Source organism: Atractosteus spatula, chromosome 19 (genome assembly GCF_055471065.1).
Source record: "Atractosteus spatula isolate fAtrSpa1 chromosome 19, fAtrSpa1.hap1, whole genome shotgun sequence".
In the NCBI taxonomy this organism is placed as follows: domain Eukaryota; kingdom Metazoa; phylum Chordata; class Actinopteri; order Semionotiformes; family Lepisosteidae; genus Atractosteus; species Atractosteus spatula.
Genome location: NC_142724.1, coordinates 7,026,436 through 7,053,805, shown reverse-complemented (window position 1 = coordinate 7,053,805; position 27,370 = coordinate 7,026,436). Strand labels below are relative to the sequence as shown.

General features: G+C 40.8%; 1 protein-coding gene across 1 annotated transcript in view; it reads left to right on the top strand.

Annotated features, from left to right (window-relative positions):
- Positions 1-27,370, top strand: part of arhgap46b (Rho GTPase activating protein 46b) — a 70,718-nt gene that overhangs the window by 3,656 nt on the left and 39,692 nt on the right. The window contains exon 2 of the mRNA XM_088937344.1: positions 23,007-23,444. Within this exon, the coding sequence (XP_088793470.1) occupies positions 23,007-23,444 (438 nt within the window). The remainder of the gene's footprint in view (positions 1-23,006; positions 23,445-27,370) is intronic.

Below are 27,370 nucleotides of genomic sequence, written 5' to 3'. Positions count from 1 at the left end.
CAGTGTAATTAGTTACACTTTAAGCGCCAGATAAATTAGCATCTCTTGGTGCATATCTTGTAATGGGATTCAGAACCTTCAGTGTCTGTGGCATAAAGTATAATAAAGTAGAAGGGGGTTAGACTAAAGAACGTGCGGTTTCAAAATTAGTCCTGAGTAGTTTGGCTGTCACATGGCAGCAGTTTTTCAAAGGAGCATCAAAATATTTTGCCAAATAATGCCTTTTTTAACATCTGGGCCAGTTTTGTTCAGGTTGTTCCCATGTTTTGACAAAGACACGGCCTCTTATTCCACAAACTCCATCTGCAGCACACACAGACACGGCACTGAACAGTTAAGACAACTCCTGGTGAAACTTGCATTTCCATAGCAACGAGCAACAAGCTGATTGATCGGCACAGGCTTGGGGGGGTCAGAGATTGGTATGCGCATTTCACAGTCATTTGCAGTTTAAATGTCCTTTTTGTGTTGCAAACAGGGTAATCCTTCCTGGCAACTGAGAACTATTCCATCTCAGGACACGTCTGCCTCTGCGTTAAGAACGTCTGCTGTTGTTTAGATTTCCCCAGTACCTGAAGGTTATGTTGCCACGACTATATTTGGATGAATTAGTCATTATATTCCTTGACCTGAAGATTATGTAGCATGCAGGCCGAGTTGTTATTCCGGCTGGATCGATTTAGGTAGCATTACAGATGCAGGGGTGATTTACATACTGATGCTGCTTTGTGTTTAGCTTGAGGGTTACAGTGGCAGGTAAGGCCTAATGCACCTCCAGGAAATTTTTAAAATACAAAAACAGCCTTCGCGTTTCTCTCAAGCTTTGCGTAAAGTGATGTCAACACTGAGCTGCAGCCTTTAACCAAATGGTTCTGCACGATTTTAAAGGGGAACTACAGTCACAATGTCTCAGACTGGTTATTTGATCTCAGTAATATCATTAATTAATTGACAGTATAGAAAGCTTTTAACAAATTTCGAACTGAGAACAAAATCATGAACTTTATGAAAGCACTGTAAGTCTCCATGTTGTTGCAGACCCCTAGTGTCTCCACGGGCGAGAGCGGGAGTTCCCACAAATAGCCATGTGATGCAGCCCTTCCTGCTCCCTAGTCACTGTAATGACTACTGTAATGTGATGTCAAGCGAATCAGTACAGGCTGTGCAGCAGACTTTTCACTGCAGAAATGTTCCAACGTAATCTGCATGCCAAGTTAACAAGTAAATAGCATTTGTCGGCAAAACCTCCTCGAAATTGAGAGCAGTATTTCTATTGGATTAAAAGAGTATTCACCAGCCTGCTTGTCTATAATCTAATAAGGCTGCTTCACGTCACTGGAAGTTTTGTTGTCTTGTTCTGAATCGCAGAACATGGCGCTGTGCATACCTGAAAATTTAATCTATTTTGTGATGTAAATTGGAGGTTTTATAAGTTACTGTGTACATTTTACTTTTATTGTGGTTTGAACTGCATTTGAACTGTGGTTTGAATGCTGATTTTTTCTAACCCCGAAATATAAAAATAGTGTTGAAGTTCCCCTTTAACACTGCCACTATTCTATTATGTAATACTGGTACCTTTTCCGGTCGAGACAGTTCTTGAAAGAACATTTTCATGTTTTGGCGACCACAATCACATGCCTTGAGAAAGTCTTATTTATCAAGTGAGCAACTGATGTAGTGTACATGATTTCTGCCTCTTCATTGATACAAGACGATACCTTGGCCTTTAGATAGTGTCGAGTATAGAAGGCAGGTGTTCAAGCACACTCTCCCTGGTTTCTCTGTGTAATGTATGAAAAGTTATTGTTTTAGAATAAACTGATAGCTGGTGTGTGGGGAGAGTTCTGGCACACTTTGGCTGCCGTCACATAATCCAGGTGGGGGCTACACATTGGTGGTGGTTGAGGGGATCCCCTTTACCTGCGAAGTGCTTTGAGTGGAGTGTCCAGAAAATCACAATCTTAAGTGTATATTTATTATGACATTTTTTATATATCAGACTTCACTTATGTCCCTTTGTTTCCTGTATTCAAAGAGTTGAGTTTTTTCCAAAAGGCTTTAATTTTTCCGATCCCTTTAGAATTTCTGGTTAAAGAAAGATGTGTGGTGTTCTTCTGTCAAGATCAGTGGGAAGATTTTACCTGTTGTCTCAGGACTTTCTAGTCCAGATAAATTCAACAATGCTGGTTTAATCCTAGACCCCAGGAAATCAGAAGGTTGTCTGATCCAGGACTCATAATCACTCAGCCCTTCATTCTTAGCTGTATCTGACACAGCCTGTGTTTGAACCTTTGCGAGGCTTGATGTCAGCACCTGCCTCTTGCCCTGTGTTGCTGCCTGCATTTGTGTTTAAAGAGCAGTATGTGGTGTCATTTGAGATGGGAAGTGATAGGCAGAACTGGAAGTGGTGCCCAGAGAGGAATGCTGAATGTGTTGCAGGCTGATCATTTCAGAGATGGAGGAGAATCCTTTAATTGACCTTGATGCTTGGCTTCTCAACCCTAGTTGATTCGAGAGGGAGAGACACCTGCTTGTTTCTGTCAGCTCCCTTTAGCAGTGGTAAGCTTCCCTGTGCTTCTTTGTGTCATGTTCTTGTTTAATTTCATGCTCTTCTTCATTTTCTTTTTGCTCTTTAAAATACTCAGGGGCACCGAAAAACGACTTCTGCCATTTGTTTTCGACAGAAACAGTTGCCCTTTAGTGAAAGACCAGAATTTATTTGCTTATTTAGAAATATTTTGTATTAGTGAAGCAGACATTAAAAGACCATCATTCCTCTTAAGTGGTTCTTCAGAAAGCCCTTTTAAATGATAGGCAGTACTGCCTCTTCAAGCATGAGACAAGAGGAATGTAGGTATGCCTTTGTAGGTTAAATGTTTTGTGCGCATTTTTGTTTTCTGCTTGGCTCCCTGAGTGTCGAGGGACTCATGGGTGCAGCAGTTTGGATAGGAAAAGGATTCTGTTTGTGTGCTGTAACGTTAAGCTGGAACAAGCCTCTTCCTTCCTGTCTCTTACAGCTCAGTGGCCTTTCAGATTCCTCCTCCGATGTGCGCAAGATAAGAGCCTTTTTGTCCCTGTTGCAGGGGGCTGCAGCAGTGTCCTGTTTGTCAGGCTGGTTTGAACAAAGGCAGATTTTATTGCCATTTCTCATTGGCTGGGGTTTCAGACAAATACAGTAACTGGCAGAGGTTTAAAAAAGCCTGATGTTTCCAGTGTGAGGATCCACTAGTGAGGAGAAGTAGGCAAACAATGAGTTCCATACATCACGGGGCTGTGAAGAGGTTAAAGCAGCTTTCCTTATATAGAATGTGTCACCAGTGTCTGGAGTAAAAGGCTGATTGTTTGGAAATCTTAACTGTCCGGGTTATCTGGGGCACTGGCCTGTCAGCCCCCGGTTGAGTTCTCGTGGGTTATATGGAATTGGTCAGCCCGTGGAGGCGTCCCAGAATTAAATCTTCACTTGCAGCAAAAATGTCACACAGAGAGCTGCAGCTTTTCATAAGGAATATACAGTGTGTGATCCTTGATGTGGTGACTGCACGCGATATTGCTGGGTATTAGTGAAACTGGTGCAATAAAGAGGATTTCTCAAAAGAAAGTACACTTGTTGCACTTACACAAGTGGCTTGCTCAAATTTCCAAAACTCAGTATACATATTCAGATTTTCTTTGGAGCATTTTACAGTAATTATCCATGGTTTCATCCGGCATTTATTTGTACTGTTCATCTCATGATCCATTAATTACTATATAGTGGTCTTTCAATTTAGTAGATCCCCTGATTTAATTTTCCTGCTGGTGTTTAATCACTGTATGGAAATGTTTGGATAATTATGGTTCTTCCTCTTTGTGCAGGTGAAGCTTATTCTCTAACAGAGCCTCTTTCTATTCACTTCTTCATCCATCATTGACCCAGGGCTTTGGGCTAGCCCCTGTGTGTTCAGAACTGCAGGGTTGGACTGTGCCGAGCTGATATCTTCTCTCCGTTTTGAACAGTCTGCCTCACCCCTTCCCAGCCTACTGTGCTTCAAATGTACAGCATTGTACTTTACAACACTGCAGGCGATTAAAAGCAACACAAAAACCACCTACAAAGAAGGCACAGATATGAGAATGCTTCATGCTCCTAATGGTAAATTATGTTTTAGACACTTATGTCGTAATGTGAGTTCTTACTCAGTTGAATGTCAAGGGTTTCAAGATGATTCTGGCAGTTGTGCCTTTTGTTTTCTTCAGGGCACCATCTCAAAGCACTTTTCAGTGAATTCTGTTCCAGTGGAGTCATGCAGCAGATGCTTTGCCACTTTCTCCAGCCTTGCTGTGTTCCAGCCAGTAATTTCTCAAACAGCATTGGGGAGCACTGGAGGCAGAGCCAAAATCCATTTGCTGGAGCATAGGGGTAATGCAGTGAAATCAGAGCTAATGAGTCTAGCATGTTTTATGCAGGATGACTGGGGAGCGAGAGCTGTCCCTCGGGCAACGCGAGCGGAGGTGCTTTGCAGATCAAGCCGCTGTGATCAAAGTCAACCTGCATGACTTAACTGTATGAGCTCATTACCTGGCCCCTCTACTTCAGCGGCTTTCAAAGTCAGCACGTCTTATCAGTAGCAGGCTGCCTTCGACAAGATATCCCACTCTGCCCAGCAAAAAATCGGCTAAGGACAGATAATAAACCACTGGAGTAAACTGGTATATTGTGCAAAGAATGAATGGTTCTCTCTCGAAAGAGTCGAAAGAGCCCCCTTTCGACACCCTGCTGAATTTATGAAGCATTGCACTGCTGAGAGAAGCATCCTAAGTTCAACCTTTATTTATGGTAACTCCCTTTTAACAGTGTTTTAACACTCATTTGATCATGCAAGCACAGTACGTGCTTTTAAATGATCTCGGACAACAGAAAGTCAACAGTGTTTTCAGAATGCAGGAAGCACTAATATGGAATGCATTTCAGACCGCAGACTTCAATTTGTCTTTTCCCTGATGAAGAAAACTTGCATCAGCATTTGGATCCCTTGGATTGGAAGTAGTTACATACATTTTCATTTTTTAATTTAATTAAAGGTCCTGCTGACACTTTCCCAGTTTGGCAGTTTTGTATTAGAGGGAGCTCTGAGGTGATGTCCTATAATTTGAATTGCAATGCATCTTTGGAAGGTCAGAGCCTCAAAAGGGGATCCCTTCAGCTTTAAAGAATCCTGCCGGTATTAAGGTAACCTTAGCTGTGAAGAACAGATGAGTGTGGGCAGCCCTTTTGGGCTTTGTAGTGAGAGGATCACTGGCACCAACCTCTTATACCTACTGGCTGCCAGCCAGATTCCTGTACAAGCTCCATGGCAGATCTGTTAACACAAGTCACACTTAATAATTTGTGACAGTTTATCCTTTGCAGAATAAGCCTGCGTTTGTTCATGCTGTTAAAATTTCTTTTTATTTGTCCAAATGGACACCGACAGCTGCGGCAGCCCCCAAGATCAGGGAAGAATAGTTGCAGCAACCTGCATGAATAACGAGCCGAAACACTGCCAGCTTTGTTTGAGGAAAAACTAGTAGGAGCCTTAGCAAAGAAAAGAAAAACCTCTTTATTTCACCACCCCCTGCACACAGTCTTTTAGCTGTACTCCAAAGGCCAGCTGATGAAAATGTATTTGCTATTGTACCCAGTAACACAAAACAAAAAGCCTAATTTTTTTTTTGCCTTGAGTTCTTTTTTACTGCTGATGTTGTGCTGTGCTGCATTTCAGTCTGCAAAGTGCTTGTTTCAGATCTTTGACTAAATAAACACACACCCTGTGTTAAAACACAACATGCAAATGGTAGGTTTGTGTGTCCCTCCTAGTGTGACCAGAAGGAGCGAAAAAATCGTCAGGGAAAACCGACAAAAAAAAATACAGATTCTAAACATTTACAAAGCACTTTATTACCTAGTTATTTTAAAGAATAAATATCTCTTTAGCCATGAAAGCAGTGTTCAGCAAGAGGCTTGTGGAATTTTGTAACCGTCTTTTTTATTAGTAATTGAGTTTTGAACCCTTGTGGAAACACGTTTTCCAGCAAATCTTTCTTGCATTCTCTGTAACAACAGTTATAGTGGACAGTGGTCAGATTTCTTTTGAATAATATCTCCAGAGCTAATAGTTCAATACCCTGGGAGCAGTATATGCAGTTTGGTTAATGAGGCATTTACACCACACGACAGAAAAAGTACGATGTTTTCGGAATATTTTCCCTTTTTTATGAGAGGGGCAACATGTGAGGGGTGGGAAAAATTCTGGTCTAGACGCTAGCGCTTTCTAATTTTAGGCTGTGTGATTTTGAGATCAGATGGAGACTACGCAACTGAGTCATTGTAAGGGCACTGCTGGGAAAGATGATTGAATTGCCTGCTGTTGACCACTGGTATACAGAAGGAAGAAGAATCTCGTGTGATATCTAGACCTTATCAGACAACAGCAGTGCCCGTCCAAAACCTAATTCAACTCCTTCAGCTGTCCTCTTATCAGACAAGTATCTTCTTGGAAAAAACTAAACTTGAGCTTTGTGGTAATCTACATGGTAAGTGGATTACTGTGGCAAAAATTGCAGGCTAAAGAGTAGTTGCAGACAAATCGTGAGCCTGCTTGACTGCCCTCTTCGAGGTGGGTCCCATTGACAAAGCAAACCTACTGGAGAATTATTTGTAGTAAAGATGAGAGGTTTCCTTTCTCTGTATGCTTGCAACATGCTTTAGAGAAGAGAAGGTTTTCTCTTGAAAAACAACTGTTTGTTCAACTGTGTCCAGCGTTTTAATTGCCCTGTGTTTTCTGTGATCCTCTTGGGTAACAACTGATAGCAAGTCAGGTTGTGCCAACAAGATTTTTCCATAGTATTGTGCTGAGAATGTTCTTTGGCTACATTTGTAACACCGTGGGTGCCTAATCTGCACACGCAAAACACTTTTTGTGTTTTAGACTAATATTTTTTTAATTTTTTTTTGCATTTTATTTTACACAAAAAATAATTTACAAATTACACGTTGTACTTTTAAGCGTATTATGTTCTTGAAGGTTAAAAATCTTCAGATCGAGCATTTTTCACTACTGTTCCAAACTAGTCTAGTATTTTCGAGTAATTTCGGTGTCTCTTGTCAGCTAGATTAAGACAGAGAAAATATTAGTCACCATGAGAATGTTGTTTAAATGGAGATTATCTTGATTTTCACGTTATTTGAAGGAGAAACTGAAGAAGGTTGTGCTAAAATAGCTCTGCTTTGGATAGCAGCCTAAAAGAAAGGCCAGTAGCATCCAAAGGAGTCCAAAGAAATGCCGTGCAGAATGGCTGTGAAAGAAGTTTGAGATCTTCAGATCTAGGGCAGTATAGTGGTGCAGTGGTGTGGTTGGTTAGGACCAGGGGCTCACAGCTTTAGGGTCCTGGGTTTTGATTCCATCTTGGGATACCTGTCTCGGTGGAGTTTGCATGTTTTCCCCTGTGTTCACTTGGGTTGCTCGGGTTTCCTCCCACTTCCCAAGGAAATGCAAGCTAGTTTGATTGCCCGCTCTGAACTGTCCTGTGTGGCTTTTCCCCGAGTACACGCAGTACTGGCTACTTACTGGACTGTAGGAAACTAGAAGCACTGGGACATTGAAAAGTCAGATATTTTGAAAAGAAGAAAGAATATTCTAAAACACCTTACTTTTCATTAAATGAATGGACTGGTCGCTGTCAGTGACCCTTCCAATTCTTGCATTTAGGAGACATTTTTAATGGAAAAACAAAGACAAATGTGAATTTACCTGGAATAATGTGCGTTTAGACTTCAGCCCTTATTTCTAAAAATCAAAAGAAACCCTTGGAAGATTGGCAGGCTGTTTAGAAATCCATTCTTGCTTTCATTTCTGTTATTCATATTATGTTTATTTTGTATATCCCAGCAGCCTGCTGGTACACCAGAAAATAGATTAGCCTCACCTGCTGCAAAAAATGGATTGAAAGCTGCACTGTGCTGGGTGTGGACTCCTTTTCAGATCTTGTCACATCTGAATTGGTGGCTGTGATGGTGTGGTTCAGTGTCCTTTCAGTCCCAGTTCAGTGTACAAGCTGACGCCCACAGTACAGCAAACACAGCAGCTAAGTGAGAGCGGCCTAGTCTGGCTCACAGACCACTGCTAGCAAACAGGCCGGTCTGCTTGTCTTTTTCGGCTTCTCAGGTTTTGTCTGACATCAGGACTCATGTAGTTTAGTTTTTTTTAAAGGTCAAAATAAGCAACAAATACTTGTATGTGGCTTACACAAACTGCTGCTACATATTCGTACAAAACTTATTGTTTTTTGCTGTTCATTTTTCACCACCAATGGAACACCTGTGGTACCTGACCTATCCTCATTTCAACCTCTTTTCAATTTGCAGACAAAAGATTATGTCAAAGATAATTAGATTACACAAACAAACATCTAAATGGCTCGGAATGAAGAATGTAAAACCAAGCAGGTTAGACAACAAAGAGGAAAACGCAGCCATTCACCGAAATTCAAAGGTAGAGAGGAACTGGAGAGAGAGGGATGTCAGAGGAAAATTAATTGACTCAATAACAGCACTGATCAAGGCATTTTAACTCTTTTTTGTTGTCTGAATGGTTGTTTCTGAGTAAAAACAAATTAGAAGTGGTTATTTATTGTAGGAATGCTTCCTTTGAAGGAAAAGTAACTCCATAACTCCCCAAGTTTTCATTGTTGTACAAAAATATTTATAGGCAGTGGTACATAGGGGTCCTGACAGACTAGAAGCTCAGATTCAATGTTCCTAGACTTTCAAGTTCCAACAGGTCATACAGGGTTAAAATCAAGCATAACCCAAATATATTTTCACTGGGAAAGGTATTCATGCTGAATATGTGTATGATTTAGCAAGCGTTGTACAGCTTGTGTAGAGTGTTAAACTATATATCTTTTGGAAATAGTGTACTGTACACTTGGCTTGTCTTAATGTTAAGCTGGAGAGTAAAAAACAAAAAAAAAAGGTCCCTGAACGTTAGCAGAAATACTGTGATGTTTGTTTAAGACTCGAAAGTGATACAGTTTCCAATTTCTGCACTGTACAGACAGGGGGCTTTCTCTGTATCTGTCACTGGAAAAGCAACTTGAAACAGAGGTTCAGTTTACTTTGGTCTCTCTGTAATTTTCATTGGCAGTGAGTGGAAAGGATGTTTGGCACTTTTTTATTTTTGCTCCCAAATTGTAACCTCTGCAGAGAAAGGGACTTTGTGTCTTCAGGCAGGACATAATTGGCAGTAAATACTGCTCTGAGCTGGCATGGGGTGTTGCAAGCTGGCAGACACTCATCCGAAAATAAATGAGAAAAAAGAAATAAATGACTTTAGTGGTAACCCAGGGTTAGGTTTAGGAGCAAACCCCGAACTCCAAATAACGTGGTTGTGCCCACGTTTATAGAATGTAATATAAAAAAAGACCAGTAACAGTAGATAAAAGATGTGTGGTCTCTGGGGAGACAAGAAGCTTATGTGCCTCAGTACCACACCCATCTGGTGTGGTACAGATGATTGGAAAAGCTGTTTTTTCCCAGGGGAATCTCGTCAGATACTAGCATGATACAAGAAAGTACTGCTGTTTCAGTGCTTATCAATATTGTGTGTAGTTCGGAGCTGTTATCATGATGCAAAATTTTCTGTATATTGATGGGTTTAAAGTTTTAAAGCGGGTTTGATTTATCCAGCAAATACCAGGGGTTCCACCCCTGGTCCTGGAGGTTTTATAAGTCATCTTTAAACCATCGATTTCTAAAGGACTGTGACAATTTAACTAGAATCAGCTAAACAGGTGCCGTGTTTTTTTTAACTCAGAGATCATTTGGAACAAAAATCAAAATATCCTTCAGGCCCCAAGGACCAGCATGCCCAGCATTGTAACTTGACTGTAATTGTAATTGTTTAATTAATCAACTACTTGAACAACTGGTCCTGATTCTACAAAAAACAACATGGTTCAGGGTCACCTATAAGAATAACTGGATCAGGGCTCTGCAGGACCAGAGCTGGAGAATTCTGCTGTATAATAGATTTGATCTTAGCTGGTCTCTGTATCCCCTCTGACTTTGTCAGTTAACATTTGCAGTTGAATTTCTCCTGTTCCCCGTCTATAATTTTCCTCTGTGAATTTCTTTCCTCTTGCCTTCTAAAAATTAATTTAACATGCCTCTATTAAACTGGTTTGGCATTGGACACATAGTCCGTATTTATATTCAATGCTTGTGGGCAGTGACTGGAATTCAGAGGTTTTTACCCTGTAGCAATGTTGTTAGTGAGGGCTGCTTTAAAACTTTGAGATCCACGTTGCTCATTGTTGGTCCAGTAGAGCTAGTTTTCATTAGAAGTCTTTGGCATTGTGAATGATTGCTGAAACGCCTTGGATATACCATCTATCAACTCATCCATCCATTACCAGAAAGCAGCTTATACTTGATGGGGGTCGAAACAATTCAGACATTCCTGGGACGCAGGACTTTAACTGGACAGAACACCAGTTGCTAAATTGTTCCCTGCTTACAACCGTTGTTACCGACATACTTGGCAAAACCATAGTGCTGAAGTGCTCCAGTGAGTGTGGTAGTTTTTGCAGAGGTTTCAAATTTGGGATTCACTCCAGTGATTCTCTGGCCAAAGATTTAGCATGTAATTAGTCCCCATAATCACATCTAACCACTCACAAGCTGGAATATTCCTGTAGCTACTTGAGAGTTGGTTATGGAATTTTGTTTGCATCACCCAAAGCTGGCTTCTCTGACAGAGACGTTCTGCTAAAACAATTGCCCAGTGCAGTGCAAGCACTTTTGCAGATGCTCCAAAATGTAGTCCCTCTTAACAGTTTAAAAATAGTTTATAACCTACTTAGTGCACAAAAAAAATCTCTTTTGCTGTTGAGGCCAATGAAATCCACGTCTGATCGGCAGCCTACATACGCTTAAAAAAATCGCTGAGAGCATGACAGAAATATTCAGGTTTGAAGGAGCTGTTGCAGTTTTGTGGGGGATGGGGACTTTTTAGAAATCCTCAATCTAGTTTTCGATTGTATTGCCGTGCACTGGCAGCATGGTAAAAAGCTTATATTTTCCCATTCATTACATTTTTCATTATGTTTTTGGTTTTCACCAAAAAGTAAAGTGAAATACTGAAGAAACAGACTGAAAATATTTTTTTTTGTTGACAGACTGAACATATTTTGTTGTTGGCAGCTTATTGGACATTATTTCCCCTTTAACTCAATGTAGTAGTTTACTTTCATTATTTCCTTCCATGTGCCCTACAAGCTCACATTTGCTTAGTTCCAGATTTTTGAGAAATACAAAAACACGCAATCCAAGCTCAAAAGAGAATATTGACCACCTCATAGTTTAGACACAGGTATCCAGAGGTGCAAGTATGAGTATAAAAGTGATTATTGTAAAACAAAACATTGTACTTTGTGAAACCTTTTAACAGAGACAGTCTGTTTTTGTTTGAGTGCCTTTTATTATTAGGTAGCGAGATATAACCAAATGAAAGACCTAACATTAAATTTGCTGAATGGTGAAGATACTGCTGCAGGCCTTTTGAAACCCTAAGCTTTTGTTTATGTTTTTTTGTTTTTTATTAACTGAGTGGAGGTGTGTAAAAATAAAGCCATTATCCCTTTCTGTCACTCAAACACTACACCAGAACTGACATGGCTTTGGCAAAATTTGCTTTGAGGATGTTATGCTTTGTTACTGAGCGTATTTATACAAAAACAAAACAAAGCACTTGAGCCCGTTTCAGCTCTATTAAGACAATACATTATGTTTTCACTTATGGGAAACATGGAGGTAATGGTGAACAAAGAGAGGTTATTTTTAGCGAAAGGTGTAAGTTCCTGAAGAAAGTCACTGTTTATCAAAACACCCACCGTTGGCAGAGACAGGAGACTTTCTGGAAACTTGGCTGAAACGTTTGTGGTCTCATCAAGGACACACTATGTTTTTGTCATTTCGCTTTGGACTTTTTTTCATGCTGAAATAGCGTTTTCAGAGAGTAAATAAGCAGCTCCTTGACCCAGAGAGGAGAATACATCAGGCTCTGAAATGTAATTAGCTTAGTTCAGGGCAAGCTGGTTGCTGTCTATCTCAGGGACAAATTCTGAGCCACATGGCAGTGTTATCCTCAGTGTGTTTGTCTGTGCCTGTCAGCCTTCCCATCTCTGTGTTTGCATTACTACATGCCAAGGGAAAGATATTCTAACCTTTCTATTTAACATGAGTTCACATTCCTGGCTTGTAAAGGTATGACCCAGTTCAGGATATTTAATTCCTTGCCAAGTGGTTTATTAATAGGTGTACAAGAGGAGAGACAGCACAGATCGTCCAGCAAAGAGTGGACTCCAAAAAAACACAGATGAAAGTGTTTCAAGTACAGGAAATGGGTGTCCCATAGGATCAGCGGCTAAGTGAAAATTTCAGACGGTCCAAAGAGTTTCCATTACTCATTGGCAGAGTTTTCCATTCACTGGATGATCCTCTTTATTACAATTATTAAAATATTACAAAACCTCATTACTTTACTTTTGTAGCTCCAGCAATATTTTTTGGGGGTGAAATTGTAACCCATGTTCTTACCTGGCAGATCTTGTATAATACAGGTAAGTATCTGGAATATTTCAAGTCTCCTGATAAGGGAGTAGACATGTACAGATTTTGCTTTAATGTGTGTTTTTGGTTATGGGATTAGCAGCCATTAGCAGACAGTTTCAAATTTACATGGAACACTTAGTTAAAAAGCTGCTCAAGCCCAACCAAAGGTCCATGATACCTAACTGTATTGCTCTGAACATTTAGCAAGAGTGCTAGCAAGAGAACAGCTGATTACACTGATAGATTTAAGATAGAATGTATCTTTTGGCTGAACTGGTATAGAATAACTTTCAAATTGAAATGATACACAGCTACCCAGTCATACTGATGAAGCCAGTACCTTGGTTTTCTACAGGATGAGATCTTTGGATAGATTAAGCACCGTCAAACAAGCTAGGTAGGCCTAATTGCCTCCTCAGTAACAATTCTTGTATTCTCATGATTAATGTCACATCTTGAAAAGAAAATATCTCAAATATTCAATACCAGCTGCTGAATACACTTATGTTTCTCTCTCTTTTTTTTTTAACCCTATAAATTTAAGGTACACTGATAGCATCCACCGGGGTGATGCGCCAGCAGCCACAAAATTAGAGTTAAAGAAGAAAAAAGAAATTTTTCATTGAAGCCTTTTATGCAACTGATCACATGACCTGTGATCAACAGAATAGGAACCCATTGAGAGGGAGTTCTGATTTAGAGGAGCTCAGTCTCAATCCCAGAGATGGTAGTTTTACACCATTGGCTCCTCAGCCAAGCATTGACACTACATAGCTGATCACACGGTTCCTGGTCATGCTGGATTACTATTGCAACAACACATCAGAATTTAGCCTCAGGGTTGATCTCATAAATTAACCCCCCTTAATATGTTTCAGCATGCAAACCTTAATAGCTTAAAGGTATTGTAAACCCCTACCACTCAGGTGCCTAGACAGGTGTGGATTGCTGTGGTAGGTGTTTGCAGTGAGAGTGGTGCAAATTTCAGTGTTTAATAGCTACAGCAGCTACACCTCTCTGCAAAGGCCTACAAAGACTAGCTCTCCTTTGAAAAGAGACCCCATCCATCTACCCTCACAGACTGTAAAATGGCCTGCTATAAAATGGATCACTTCTTGTTTCTTTTGGATGGCTCCCACTACAAGTACAGCCTCTTGCTGAGAGATTTGATGCCCTGTCCCCGCCGCAACCTCACTTGAAACGCAATGAATTGTCACGTTTGAGTGTGTCTTGGCCCTTTTGCGAATGTCTGGGAAAGCAGAGGCATGAGACATGTCAAAATTGTTGACTACCTGAGTAAGCCTCAGCGGGCTCAGCCAGAGTAAGAAAAAAAGAGAAACAGCACGTTACTCTCAAGAATGCAAAAGCTGCCATGCAGTCTTGGTAGACAATAGGAAAGCTGGGTACAGTTACAGGAAAGACATCAGCAGTTGGTGATTCATGTACAATGCTCTTTGTCTGAAGTGTCTTTGTCTTTATCGTGACCCCGTTGAGTCATTTTTCTGAAAGCTTTTCTTTTTCAAATTTGCAAAAGACTGTGCTGGCAAGGCACACCACTGTTTTTGTACAGAAAGAAAAGAGGGCGGAAGAAAGCAGGAAAAAAAATTGATCAATGTTTTGGAATCAATGTTTTTTTCCACCCAAGACAGACAAGTCAGACAATGTCCAGTTAAATTCTGTGTGGTCTGATTGAAATTGTGTGCCGGGCCCATTAAGGTGTCCTTAGCTGCCATAGAATATCACTGATCTTTGTCTTTTAGTTTATAACATTAAGCACTATCAAGCTGTCTCAAGAGTTTACTTGCCAAAGCCCTTTTACCTTGTGCATTGAGCAATGTTATCTTTTCCTAAGTGCAAGAGCACTGATAGGAGGCAGATACCTTCTGCTTAAGTCTACTCATTTCTTTTAGAACACATGAAAATAAAAACATTTAAAATGCAATGTTCTGTTCTCCATAAAATTGCATTTACACTTGGTACAGAAACAAAATTCTCTTATGAAGGGCAACATCAAATGAAGTAGACTTGTCTCCAAGAACAGTACTCTTTTATTTTCACAAGTTCACATAAGGCATTGCAATTAAAAATTGATAAATGTAATTTACTGTTGGGTTTTTAGTTCATAGTATCTATGTCCAAGTGTTTAACTTTTTAGTGTGCCAGGAAACCTTCAACCCTTGGAAAATGAAACATATTGCATGATTGTGACACAGCCACTGAGTTTTTTTTTAAATATCTGGTTTACATTTGATTTATATAGGTTAAATGAACACATGTGTCGAACAATAGAGGGTGGGTTTAAAACTTTGACAAATGTGCATCCATTATCATTGCCCATTTGAAGAACCAGTTATATATAAAACCAGAAAAGGGTATTGTAAAAAAGCTCTCAACCCCAGCATTTACTTTCCCTTTGACACAGTCTTATTCTTGTGATGATCATTGTGACCTTCCGAACTGAACGTTATCCTGTTTACTGTGGGTGTCAGTGTCGGCATGTGGGTCCATTTTGTTTTTCAGCGTTTTTGGCTCATTGCTTCTCTATTATTTTCAGCGCATTATGTAAATTGAATTAAATTTGGAAAATAAGTATTCATCATATAGTCAAGTCTATGCAGTCTTTTGTTCAGTAGAAACACTGGGAAGTGTTGTTGTAAACAATAGTGTTTTTTGTGGTCCTGTATTTAGAGGCTACTCAATTATTTATGTGTTGCTCGTCCTTTTTGTGTGTTAATTTTAAATATGCTTTGTAAGAAGTCTTTGCTCGTACAGTTTTTGCCTTTTAGTTGGCTTCAGTAAGGCCTGCCTGAACTGCAGAAAATGGCAGGCAATGTGTAAAGTTACAGTAGGGTCCTTTTATCTTAATAATTATAATAATAATTCCTTACACTTAATTAGTGCTTTTTTGGACACTCCCTCAAAGCGCTTTACAGGTAATGGGGACTCCCCTCCACCACCAGTGAGTAGCCCCACCTAGATGATGCGACAGCAGCCAAAGTGCGCCAATATGCTCACCACACATCAGCTGTCAGTGGGGAAGATTAATTAATTACATTAATTAATAAAGGGGGATCATTCCTGGGGAAATTTGGCCAGGACGCCAGGGTTACTGCTAGCTATATCACCCTGGATTGGCATGTGCTTGTTATGCGTTTGTGTTATTGGATGTGTCCTCATGAGGATCAGCCTTGCTAACTATTCAGCCTCTAGTTTACTGTAGTAAACTCAGACCCTGAGGACTCTGCACAGCAGCTGAAGCAGGGTTGTCGTTCATGATGGTGCAGTGTGTGCAGAAGAGGTGTTGTTGTGTCTTAGCCATTTTCTTTGGGAGCCTGAGTGGACTCCTTGTGCTTATAAAAAGAACTTTATGTAACTCTCCTATAGTTTCTCCAATTCCTTGCTTTTTAAAAATAAAAATTTTTAGGCATTTTACTTGCTCATAATATTATTGTGAGTCATAATATTCTTTGTTAAGGAGGAAGAAGACTGACTCCGGGGTGAATTTCTGGTGCACTGGCCTTTGTATATATTGTATAGTGATACTTAAGTGCTCCATTCATATTTAGTTTATGATTCAGCTGAGGTCAGTGTGTCTGGTCTAGTCTTTCTCCCTGTGTTGAGTTCAAGATCGAAGCCTCCAGCACATTATGGGAGTTTTGCTTGTTTGTTTGCTCAAATGGGGCTCATTACAGAAAAAAATTAAGTGTCTAAAAAACAATAAAATAAAAGACAACAAACTCTTTGTTTTTACTGGCGTGAAACGTGGCTTGTGCTGTGTTTTAAAGTTTTTCAGTTAGAGCCCGATCTGCGCCCATTGTTCCAGTTTGCCTGGATTACAGGTTTCTTACCATATAGGAGTTATTGTGTGGAGAGGACTTAATGACTGATCCTGCCAATCTCAAGGTTTTAACACGCAAAAATAAGCAGAATGTACGAATGCTATTAGAGTTATAGACAGATTGTGTTTTCATGCGTTGGTGCCACTGTACCTGTTGCGAGGCAGTGGATGTAGGCATGCTTGGATGGAATGTGGAAGCCTTTTTGGACCAGATTGCTGGCTCACATTATTCAGTGCATTTCTCTAAAGCTCCTGTGGGAATTGGGTGCCAGCCCTGTTCCAAATGGGCAGGTGGGCACTACGGAGAAGGTACGCTTCATTAGTCTGTGCCTGTTGTGGGCTGCCATATGGCACTAACAAGCACTGGAGGGCACAGGGAATGCACCCTCTTGGAGGGGCCCGTGGCAGAGCCAGAATCTCTCCAGGGCTCCGGGCAGTGACGCGCACGCTTGCACAGCACAGGCACAGCCAGAGTGGACACTCGCTCTGTCTCACGCACGCCTGCCCGCTTAGCGGGTATCTCGCAGAACCACGAGAAAACGACAGCTGCACGATGTCCGTCCAGGAGAAAGAGCGCTCGCCACATCCGTGGAAAAAAGCAGGATGACCCAAGATAAAATAAAGTGCCAGCTTACGTGTCCTGGCAAGCAGCAGCGTTTGGAGTTAAAAGAAAGAAAAAACAACTTAAAAGCTACTTTGTCCCTTATCGCCGGTGACGGCTGTTATGATCCAGACCACCAGCGATCCTCGCTCACGCCAGCCCCAGGGGAACTCACAGCTGTGTGACCTCCTGTCCTGTCCCTCGAGGACCGCAGTGTGGGTGGAAGACAGGCTGCGCACTGCTGTGAGGCTGCTGGCCCCACTCAGGTGTGAAGGCTTGAGAAACTGAGAAGCAAGTGAAAGGGTTGTTCTCTTCTTTATGGAACTCAGTAGGAAGGCAAAGGGGAAAAAAGTCATGAGAATGATGGTGTTATGCAACTTTAAAGGCAAATTGCATTAAGAATCTTTGTTTAATTGTTTGTCACATACTGCAGTGTGCCTATCATTGCTATCTTACTTCTTTTGTCACTGTTTTGCCTTCGAAAGGAAAACAGCCAGCTCCCATCTAATAATGCTGTTTAAGTTTCATGGTTGCATTTCTTAATGTTCCTGGATATGTTTCATTGCATAGCTGATGTCAGATTCTGTTAGCTTTTAATATTGTAATCCAACAACAGATATTCATATTTTCTCATGCCAGGCTTAGTGCAGCATTAAATCTCATGATGATGAAACGTTCTGGTTCAGCACATTTCTGAAGTAGCAAGCCACGCATTTTTTTAAATATGTAATTTTTTCAAGATAAATTCCATCCACCTTAGGGGCCTAGACCTTTTATAGAGAGGCAGATCAAATTGATAGCCAGGTTCTGGATATATCAGCGTTAGTGTGATCCTCTGTGTCTCTGAAGTCATACTAAAGCACTCATTTTTAAACGCACAGAAACAAAGAAAATGTTCACAGTTGCTACACATCTGGAATTGTTCCCTGTCTTAGACGATCAATTTAAAACTTTGCGTGAACTCTCATGAGTGACTGTTTGCATGATTCCAACCTCGTATACAAGTCAGGAGCAGTGTAGACATTTTCTCCCTGGGGATTCATAAAATATAGCTTGCATTAAAATTTCGGCTGCTCAGCATATTCTCAGTATCACAGCATTCTCTCTAATTAGTGTGTTTACAGCACGCTGACGTCTTCAACCTCTTTACAAGCAGCATTTATTATTCTCTTATGCCATTTTTTACACTTGTGCATTTATTTCTAACATTCTGAACAAATCAGAGAATTTGCTCTTGATGTGCTGTGTAGTCTCAGTTACTGCTGAAGCATGTCTCGACATGTTTAAATGACTTTGACGGGCTTTTCAGTTGTCTTGTTGAATTGTGGCACTCGCAAATTCTTGGCTTGAACAGCTATAAAAAGGTTGAGAACAATACACCAAAACTGGAATGTGTGTGTGTTTGGGTAGTTCATCCATTTAAGAAAACAAAAAGCTTCTGTTCCATATATTTATTTATTAATCTAAAGCCTTAGGAGCACATTAAAATCAGTTTGGAGCTAATTAAAATCGATGCTGGATTTTAAGGGGATGGTATAGATTACACACCTCTCCTTTTTATTTGATGCTTTGACCACCTGGTGTGGCTTTTGCGGTTTGAAAAAGAAAATGTTTCTAGTACATACTGTCTGACTTGCCTGTTGCTATAGTGATCTCTCTGTCCAGGTGTGCCTCAGTGTATCGCCCAGTGACAACTTCTTGGAAGTACAGTAGCTAAGTACTGCCTGTATTTGTCATGAAATGATATTGTCCTTTATACTTGGAATTTTATGTAGTTATTGTTGGTGACTGTATCAGTAGGAGTGAACAAAGTGAAACCACATATTATAACTATGATGTCAGACAAACGGACAGTGAAGTACTCTCACATGACCAGTGGTAACACAGAGAGACACACATATTGGGTCTTCAATACATTATTTTAAGTAAATTATTACTAATTTATTATTGAATACATTATTGGGTGCAGAATGACTTGATTGTGTAGTGAAACAGGAAAACATTTACAAAAGTATTCACATTGTTTAAGCTGAAAACACAGTAATGTGATACAGGGTATGTGAACATACCCACTGAACTGGTTTGCTCTACTGTTTTTCACATTGGCTGTTCACTATTTCTTGTTGCATATTTTCCTAATTGTCATTTTGAACTTTCAAAGTGCATTACTTTATCATGTACATCAGTGCAGTTCGGCATGTCCTTACCACCACGTGACAGTGGTAACCGTTTTAAAAACGTCTTTGGATATGTGGGAAATTGCACACGAAAACCGTATTGTGTTACAAGGAAATATAAAAACAGCAGATTAAAAAAAGAATTTGTAAAGGATTCCTCTAATTGCTTTGTGGCTGGGAGTGATGGGATTCACTGGCTGAGCGGAGAAATGGCTTACTTTCTTGTTCCCTTCTCTGCTGCTTATGGGATTTGTTGAGGGGGAAGAGCAGCTTGGCAGATAGGAGTTTTGGGGTTACTGCAGAAGACACAAGGTCTTGTCTGAGACTAGCGCTCAGTACCTGTGATGAAACATCTCTCTGAAATTGAAGCCGCCTGCTGAGTGCTGTTAATATTTCACGGCAGCACGTACTTGTGTTGTAGTGCCATCCTGCTGCAATAAAGTCCTGGGTGGTTCCCTCCCGAGTGGCAGGTTGTTTTGATATACTCCTCAGGGTTTAAACCAGAGCCATTTCACCCCACAGTACAGACAGTTTTGCATTTGAATTCTAGAGTGTGAATGAAAACCTTTTCATACAGTGTTGAAGGAAACTTGCATTTGTTCAGTCAGTTCAAAACTGATTGATAATTTGTGATATGCTTTTCCATGCTTTCTTCAGCTAAGGCTAAGGCAGTCGTTTAGTTTGTATTCCAATGTATTCAGTTTGGCAAATATCCCTGTTTATAAGGGCATTTATGTCAAATTATTAAGGGCAATTTTACTGTGTGGTTTTTTAAGCTTGTTAGTGGAAAATTGTTAGCCATTACCCTGTTTAGGAACAAGTAATAGGTTTATTCCATGCTGAAAAAAAGAAGAAAGAGAACACAACGTTTCGGCCGTGGAGCCTTTTTCAGGCCACCTGAAGAAGGCTCCACAGCCGAAACGTTGTGTTCTCTTTCTTCTTTTTTTCAGCATGGAATAAACCTATTACTTGTTCCTTTGCAGTCTACGCATGCTGACGCAGCTACCCACCTGAACTATTACCCTGTTTAGTAGAGCCTAGTACTGGGAGATGAGGTCATTTCTTAGAGCATTTTCTTAGAAGGAAGTAGGCATGAGCTCTACTGAACAGTTGAAACATCTCGTCATTGGCTGAATGCCGACAGATCTGAGCCAACCCTGAAATCCCCTGCTTGCCGTGCAAAAGGCTTGCCAGGTGCCTGCAAGCTTGTGATGAGACCTGCTTCTCCTCCAATCAGTGCTAACTCTGCAGTAAGGCCCTGTGGAGCTCACAGTGTGTCAAGTGTCTCTGGACCATGTGCGCTTGTCCTCACTCTTCCTGTGTAGTAGTTCCAAATTAGTTTGTGTATGGAATCAGAAAACAACTGTAAATTTATCAATTCAAGAAAAGTGGTACAGTGCTACAGCTTTCAGTCAGTTATACACTGATATACATAATCAAGTATATATACAGTAATATATACTTATACATTATGAGGCAAACAAAATAAGTTTACTAACCCCAGGCTTAGGCTTCAAGTCAGCCTGATTGGAACCTGCAGCCTGGGACTGTCTCATGATCTGCTCAGAGAATGATGGCGGTTACATCAAGGAATTCAGGAAGAAACCGCACTAACTTCTAGGCTCTCCCACCTTTTAAGATGGTTTTCTTGGAATCAGCTGGGAGATTTTGATCGGGAAGGTGGTTTCCAGTCCAGTCAGCTGGAAATCAAGTCTCTTGAAAATAATCAGACAACTGCTTGGCCAGCATCATTGTACACTGTCCAAGACCTTGAATACATGCCCTGCCTGTTATCTCATCGGCTATTATGTTCATATGATTGCATCCTTTTACAGAGGCAAAGGAGTGGTTAATTAGATGGGAAGAGCCTCTCATTTCTAATTGAGATCAGAAGAAGGAGGGCAGTGGAAGGAGTGCGACCTGATCCTAGCGCAACATAGAGCAATGAACGGATCTCGTTGCTGCAAGTAGTCTTGGCCTGCCAGTAGAGCTGGGCGATAATTCGATAACGATAATTATCACGATATAATTTTCCTCGATATAATTTTAACAAAAGTTCGATAAATGTTCGATATATATGTTTATGCTTTGCACATGATGTGCGCATGCGCACAAAATACTGCGCGAGTGCACGTGTGTGTACAAATAACAGATTTGTTTAATGTTTCTGCTGTTTGGCAAGTGTTTGTTGTGTTCTTAAAATAAAGAGTTGTTTAATTTACCAATTAACTGTCTGGTTTCTTCAACTTTCACTTAGGAGAAAAAATCTGCCTTTAAACTTGAAAGAAATAATGATTTGACATTTATCGTGATTATTATCGATATCGACTGATATGAAAATGTTTATCGTGATAATGTTTTTGGCCATATCGCCCAGCCCTACCTGCCAGTGTCTGCATGTGATTCACAGAACGTTCATACACATTAGGATTCGTATTTACAGCTGAAGTCACCTACACCTACAGAACACTTACGGTTTTTTATGTGTTTCTGTTTGATTTTGGGGACTTTCATTTGGTTTTGTATTCATTCGTATTTGTATTTGTACAGTCAATGAAACCACTGTACCGCCACATGGAGTAGTACTAATGCATCTTGGTTGGTTCTGATTTTATTGTATTTGTAGGATATCAAGGATCAGAACTCCATCCAGGTTCAAACGTAGGTTAATATGGGATTGCGGTAGCCCGTTGAAGGCTAACAAATTTCCGAACATGTTTTGGCAAGTAGGACATTTTTGTTTTCTTAATCCACTTTAGTGCACAGAGGAGAATGATTTTTATTTTAACACTTGACTAGCTGTGTTCGTTAGGGAGCACAAGAAATAATATCAAGGATCTGCTGACTCCTTGATACATTGATGCAAAAAATAACAGAAAATGTTAAAATTAATTTCAATTTTAAAACTGATTTGCTTTGCAAAAGCCACGATGACCAGTGTTGCTGTTGGGATTTGTGAGCTGATGTTGTGTTATAAGCTTTATTCACCCTCATTATTTGGAACCCCATTGGAACACTTAGCCATCTGGCCCATTTGAAGGCACTTAATCTGTGTCATTGTTTGTTTTTTCCTATTAACAAGAAGGGCTTAAAGCACTGGCATCTTTGTCTATTGCTTTAAATCTGGAGAGCTGCTAACTGGACTGTGTGCTGAATCTGCTTGTTGGGTAGAGAGCTTCATTACTGAAATGTATTCCTGTAAAGGAGATGTAAAGCGTAATAGCTTTAGTTTCTGTCACTGAGTGGAAGGTGTTTTCTGAATGGGTCTTTACCTCTTTCTCTCGGGTAATCCCCATATTAATCCTCACACACCTCTGTCACACTCACTCTCATCTCGGTTTCTGCCAGAGATTACCGCAGCTGAAGGTGACACACCTTTCATAGTTACACTACAGATTAAGCACTATTACCAAGTAAATATTTACAGCTGCGCTCATTTCTTACATTATACATCTGTTCCGCTGCGCCACACTCTTTGAAAGCTGTTCAGGTGTATAGCCACAACATCTTTTTCAGAAGCTGATATGAAATGAGGGTCATTATGTGCTTCAATGTTATCATTTGGTTACCAGCCTAACCAAAATGGAGTCTTAATTTTGTGTTTCTTCCTTTTCACTGCAAGACAGGCGACTGCGTTGGTAGTCAGTGTGAATTCATGGGGTCGGTGGTGTAGTGGGATATAATGTCATCAGTATCGTGCACTCCCTGCCACTTGTGTTCTCCTCTTGACCCCGGCACCTCTTTGTTTGCCTGCAGCTCTGACTGGGTGGAGATCCTTGAGCCCCGCTCCCGGGAGCGCATGTATGTCAACCTGGTGACGGGGGAGTGCGGCTGGGAGCCCCCCCCGAGCGTGGAGGTGCGCCAGTGTGACGGCCGCCAGTGGTGGGAGCTCTTCGACAGCAACAACAACCGCTTCTACTACTACAACTCCGCCACCCAGCAGACGGTGTGGCACAGGCCCCAGAGCTGCGACATCGTGCCCCTGGCCCAGCTGCAGGCCATGAAGCGCAGCTCGGAGTCGGAGCTCAGGGGGCACGGCAGGCAGCGGGGGGGCGGCGGCGGGAGCGAGGGCCGCCAGACGCCCCTGCAGGGGGCCTACCTGGTGCCTCCGCCGCAGGACGGGGACAGCACAGGGAGAGAGACCCCAGCCAAAGGCCGGGCGGACAGTCTGGACAACAGGAAGGAACCTGGGAGGTAAGAGCCACTCTGAAGGCCATCGCAGTGCCTGAGCGACGCAGACCGCTGTTTTGTGACATCGGCTGCATTGCCGAAGTCCAGTATCAACAGTATTGGCGGTACCTGCAACATTTCAGTTACATGGAGTGATTCCAGGACAGAATGGGCTGTAATCTATTCTATTAAAGTGATCAAAACAAAACTGTAGATTTGTATAAGAGTAATAAGCAAGTGCAATCATAGTCATGTCTGGTTCAGAGGTACGGAAAGTCCCGAAAATGATATAACGGCTGAGGCGTTTTTTAATTACGGAGGTGCGTGGTGATAACTGTACAAAGAACATCTCATTATGTCATTTAGGTCTGTGCTCCTGCTCAGGAAATATGATAGTCTCAGTAGCAGGTAGTAGTACTTTCTACTCGTATTTTTGGTTTTCTGTGACGTTAACTGGAAGGAGTGAACTTGTATTTAAAGTTGTAAAAAAACATCCTGTTTTGTCCTGACCAGCTCTATGTAAAAGTTCCTTTGGTACATTGGAAGAATCTTGTCAAGGGTCCGACCTTCTGTTTCTGTCGCTGCCTGAGTTTAAAACCCTGGTAATTTGGTCAATTCTTCATTCCTTGCCAATCAAACCATCCCACTGAATAGAGAAAAAGTCATTTTTCATTGTGATTCAGCATTTTTTAATCTGGGTCAAGGCACCCTTCAGTTCTCTGTCCTGTAGGCTCTTAATGATATGGATTATGACCCTTAATTCTCTGCTTTTATCCTTCACATCATTCTGCGTTTTGTAGCTGCTTGCTTCTTTCTGCAGAGCGGTAACGTGATACAGAACAGCGGTTACATGTTAGTGGAAAGCTTTTTCTTTTCTCACTCACGCGAATATGGTAAACCTTTCGTCTTCTGTTTGGCAGGACTAGATAAACACTGAGAGAGCTCCAGAATGCGAGAGAATCCCCTCTTTAACTCAACGGGCACAGAAAGAAGACTCTCTTACAATAGCAGTTTGAATCAATCCTGGGCTTTAATGAGATTATTTAGGCAGAGTGCAGTGATACAATCTCCAGTTCTGGAATGGCTTAAACCTCTGGCCTTCTGTAGTGTTACAGTGTGAGGAGAGCGCCAGCAGTTTTGTTAAATTGAAGGTCTGTGCAAATCAGCGCTTAAATCCTGGTGAAGATAGATTTTGTAAGGAGAGTAAAGCACAGCTGTTGCATGCAAAATTCTCTCAGACAAGCCAAGATAGCAGCTGGTTATCTAACCTTCACAGCATGTTCAAATGAGAAACAAAGGCATGTGGACTTACATTCAGTGTATGTGCAGTGCACCATGCATGGCACAGAGTTTTGAATATGGTGCATGGTGTAAAAAGAAAATCCAACGGAGACGGTTTGTTTACCAAAAGTGCATGGCATGCCTATTCATTTTTCAAATGAGAATATTTTTTTTCTTTTGGAGGAAATATACTTTTTTAGCTCTCCATGTGGGTGTTACAGCTACTGAGCATTTATTCATCAGAATGAATCTCTGAAGAGATTAAAATTTTAAGTGGTTTGGAATAGTGATTACTGATTGCTTTCATAATCCTGTCTTTTTTTCTCTCAGAAGGGTGGCTCGAAATGCAGTTTTGCTATCAGGAACTGGTGACGTGGGCATTAACCTCTTCTTCCACTGAGGTGCCTCATCAGCCCTATAAGATCCTAATGAATAGGGTTACAGACTACACCTCAACTAGTCCTTTGGCAACTTGTTATTTTACATATCACAAATTCTGGCAAGACACAAGTAACTAGAATAAATGAGATTGATATAGGTGGGGTTAATTCATTGTAATGCCAAACGTGTTTTTTATAAGACAGCAAAGTACTGTAAGGAGAACTGTACGATGACTCTTAATAAAAAGATTTGGAAGAATGAATGAGCTGCAATACCAGAGTTTCATCACAGAGTATCAACTCCATTCTTATTTGGCCAGTGTCATGTGTGGTTCCACTATGAATAAATGCTCTTTACATACTTGGCCATCTACTGCAGAGGAAAGCAGAGCATTACATGACCACTCTAACCAGGACTCACTCTTGTGAGGCTCTGGAACTGCGTACTTGATGGAACCCTTTTCACAGTCTGTTCTTTAACAAAGCAGTGATCTTGAAATGAAGTAAAGCATGAATCAAAATCAAACAGATAAGTTGAATCTGTGTCAGAAACAACAATTTGAAGGGTTTTTTCCCCCCTAGAAAGGAATATAACAAAAAAAACACAGCTCCAATATTAAAATGCTGTAAGGTACCATGATGTGTAGTGCTTCTTGAAGGGAACAAAATTTAGGATTCCGTGCTGAAGTGCTGTGAGTTTTTGCAGAATGAGAACAACCTTTTCTTTGATTTGTGCAATATAAAAGTATGTGGATGCCAGCTTTGTATTCTTGTTCAAAGCTTGCATTTTGCGTCTCTCTTTCTAGATCTTCTGCCTTTACTACTGTCTACAATGAGCACTTTTATTTTATATTACTGGACCATGTACACAGGAACAAAAATAAAATGAATGTCTGTGTAATAAAAACATCTTCATACTTATGTTAAAACAGGTATACATAACAACTCAGCAAATTGAGTCATTTATGCTGTGCAGCCAAAGCCTTTGAGAACCTTTGTAGTTGCAAAACACAAAAAATTGGAATTTACAAAATTTGCAATTGAAATAAAAGCCATTGGCAGTGTTTGATTGGACTCATAGTTGAATGGAATCATTGTGGACAAATCTATTGAGTTTAATTATATTTTAAACCTGTATTCAGATGTCCTTCATGTGTATTGTTATTTAGATTTTCTGCTCTTGTACAATCAAATCATTTCTAAATCTTCTACTGTAAAATCAAGTGGAATTATAACAACTTATTGACTGTCTACTACATTTTAGTGCCATATTGTGCATTTTCCTTAATGCTATATTGTCTCACATATCTACATTTGATGCTCTGCACTTTTTTGTAACATGTGTGTTAATCTAAACACGTTGAGCTCAAAACCACTGTGTTTCTGTAGTACAAAATAAAACAAGACTTGAATGAGGAAACATAGGCTTTTTTTTTCCTTTTCCCACACAAAATAATTTTACAACAGAGCCAAATCATGATTCATTCCCATGCTGTACTCTTGTCTGGTGAAGCCCTGATGGGCAGTAACCTATCTCACCTTCCGTTGAAAGAAAATAAAGGCAAATAGAATCCTCTTGTGGATGTCAGGCTGTAGGTTTTAGTTAGTCTACAATGAACTATTGCCACTCATGTTCTTTCACTATTAATGGAGACGTTTTGACTCGTGTTCTCAAATGTGGGATAGTCTAATTGCTCCTTTGGGGAGATAACTCTTTCATTCAAGTGCAGTAATGGAAAACCTCAATCCATTTTCCCTCACACTTAAACTGTGCTCTTGGAGTTAATTTAACACTTTAGCCTTCAGACGGATCATCTGAAATGTTCCCCGCTGCTGTGACAGCTGGTATTGTGTGGGGCAGTGTGCTCTTAGACTCTGTCCACAACAATGAACAGCTGTGTGCACTGCTCAGAAAGAGCTGCTGCTTTCTAGCTAAGGAGTTGAGACTCTAATTGAGCTCCTATACGGGCTTGACTTCTCCTGCCACAACCTGTGCTCCCCTGCCCCCTGCACAGAAAATGTTCCCTAGGAAAAGTGTTGGATTGAATTACAGACTGATGGACTAGCGAGGAGGCACGGGGTCTTGTTTGTGGGAGACAAACCCCTGCTTTTCTCATTAGCGCTAGAAACAGCTCGGAAAGAACGTGCGCCTTCTTGGATTGCCAGCAAAATGCATAATAACTGCATCCAAAAAACGTCAGGGCAGCTCTGCCTTTTCATGCTTCGCACCATTAAAATAATGGAAACTTCCAACTTGAATGCAGCTGTTCAGAACAGTGACTTTACTTT